At 37.2% G+C, this 1,666-nt stretch overlaps 1 protein-coding gene across 1 annotated transcript in view; it reads right to left on the bottom strand.

Moving 5' to 3' along the window:
- Positions 1-1,005, bottom strand: part of LOC107299471 (inositol 1,4,5-trisphosphate receptor-interacting protein-like) — a 1,637-nt gene extending 632 nt beyond the window's left edge. The window contains exon 1 of the mRNA XM_015828826.1: positions 9-1,005. Coding sequence (XP_015684312.1) covers positions 9-998 — 990 coding nt within the window. The 5' untranslated portion in view covers positions 999-1,005. The remainder of the gene's footprint in view (positions 1-8) is intronic.
- Between the last annotated feature and the right edge of the window lie 661 nt (positions 1,006-1,666).

The raw sequence follows: 1,666 nt of genomic DNA, 5'->3' as shown, positions 1-1,666 counted from the left end.
TTCAGGGCACCTGGAGCATCCAGGTGATTGAAAATAAGACTGAATTCATACTTGTGTGCAATTTTATTCCATCCCCTGGTAAGTGCCATCTGGAACCACGTCATAACCTGGTCAGAATCAAGATACTGAGTGTCTTTGAAGCAAAGGAGATCTTCCACATGGTTATTCTGCCTAGATTGGCTCACTTTGCTATGAAGTAAACAAAGTAAATCTTCTCCCAATTTAGTTTTATCACAGATACAACTTGATGAGTTATCATCTGTCCGGCTGATCTTTATCATACCATAACTTTCTTTGTCCGGTAGAACAGACTCTCCTGAACACCAGGTCTCAAATTGGAAACAGTATGGCTCTGGAGGATTAAAGGGGACAATGAAATCACAAGTGAAAGGCTTGTTTGCTCTCCAGTTTTCATACATGCTCCCAACTCCTATAGACTCTTCCACTTCCATGTCAGTATCTCGATTACACATGCTTCTCAAAGCTTCTAATAAGTCATCTGCAAAGCCTTCCACAAGTTCTCGGTTCCTAGCAATATCACTTGTCATATTCTGGAGGCATCTTTCATAAAAACTGTCCAATGTGACTTTGTCTGGTAGAATAAAACCCTTGAATATTCTTCCCAGAACATTAATTTCATCATCTTCTTTAGTATAATCTTGCCAGTTCCCTTCCTGGTAATCCTGTCTCCAGAATTCAATCAGAAGGAAGACTATCATGGACAATGCAGTCCAGAAATTCCAAGAAAGTGAATCATGGTCGTACTGTTTTTCTGGTCCAGTCTTCTCCTCTGAGGAATCCACTGAAACTTCTTGTGCTGCTAATTCCTGCTCCAGTTTCAGCTGCTCTAACCTCAGGTTCTCCTCACGCTCTTTCATCTTTTCAATGATTTCTTCTGTGTTTTCAAAAACAGTAACATTTTCCTTTGGGAAGAGAAATGGATGGTTGACAATAGCTGTGATTACCACCAAGCACACCCGGAAGAATCCAGCCGGCATAATAAAATCTTATCTGTGAGAGAGACAGAGAAATATAGTTAGTTTTGCTGATAATGGCACATAGATACGAAGAAGTGTATTACTGGCATTGCTGAAATAACTGTCTAGCACTTTTCTTACTTTTCTCTCTAGTTCTAAAAATGTCCATGATTTCAGACATAGAAACAATTATCTTTATATCATGTACAAATGTTAGTATATTTCAGGAATTTACTTAAAGAGAACAGGTACTACCAAGAGAAGAGGAGAGAGAAAAATATCAATTTCAAGCAAAACCTGGATGTTAGTTATAAACCCCACAAGAGGATTAAAGGAAACAGATAGCAATGTTTATTTTGCCAATGCTCCATTTAATATTGCTACAATGATGAAGTGTATGAAGATTGTTTCCATTGGTGTCAAGAGACTAAATTTATTTTTTGGCTAATGAGATACTGTACAAAAATATGACTCCTGTGAAATTTCAGAAGGAACAAAAAACAGAACAAAACAAAACCCCTTAATTGATTTTATATATGTATGTCCTAAGGCTGTATTAGTTCTTACTGTTTTGCATGTTGATCTCTCATCTGGGCATCATTAAAAGGCTAACAACTATGTGCATTCTAAAATAAGTGGAAAAAAGAGCTTTCTTAAGATAGAAAACTGTATTACCTCTCCTAATACAA

Source organism: Protobothrops mucrosquamatus, unplaced genomic scaffold, assembly GCF_001527695.2.
Source record: "Protobothrops mucrosquamatus isolate PMUCROS unplaced genomic scaffold, P.Mucros_1.0 scaffold4989, whole genome shotgun sequence".
NCBI classification, from domain to species: Eukaryota; Metazoa; Chordata; class Lepidosauria; order Squamata; family Viperidae; genus Protobothrops; species Protobothrops mucrosquamatus.
This window is presented reverse-complemented; position numbering and strand designations above follow the sequence as displayed.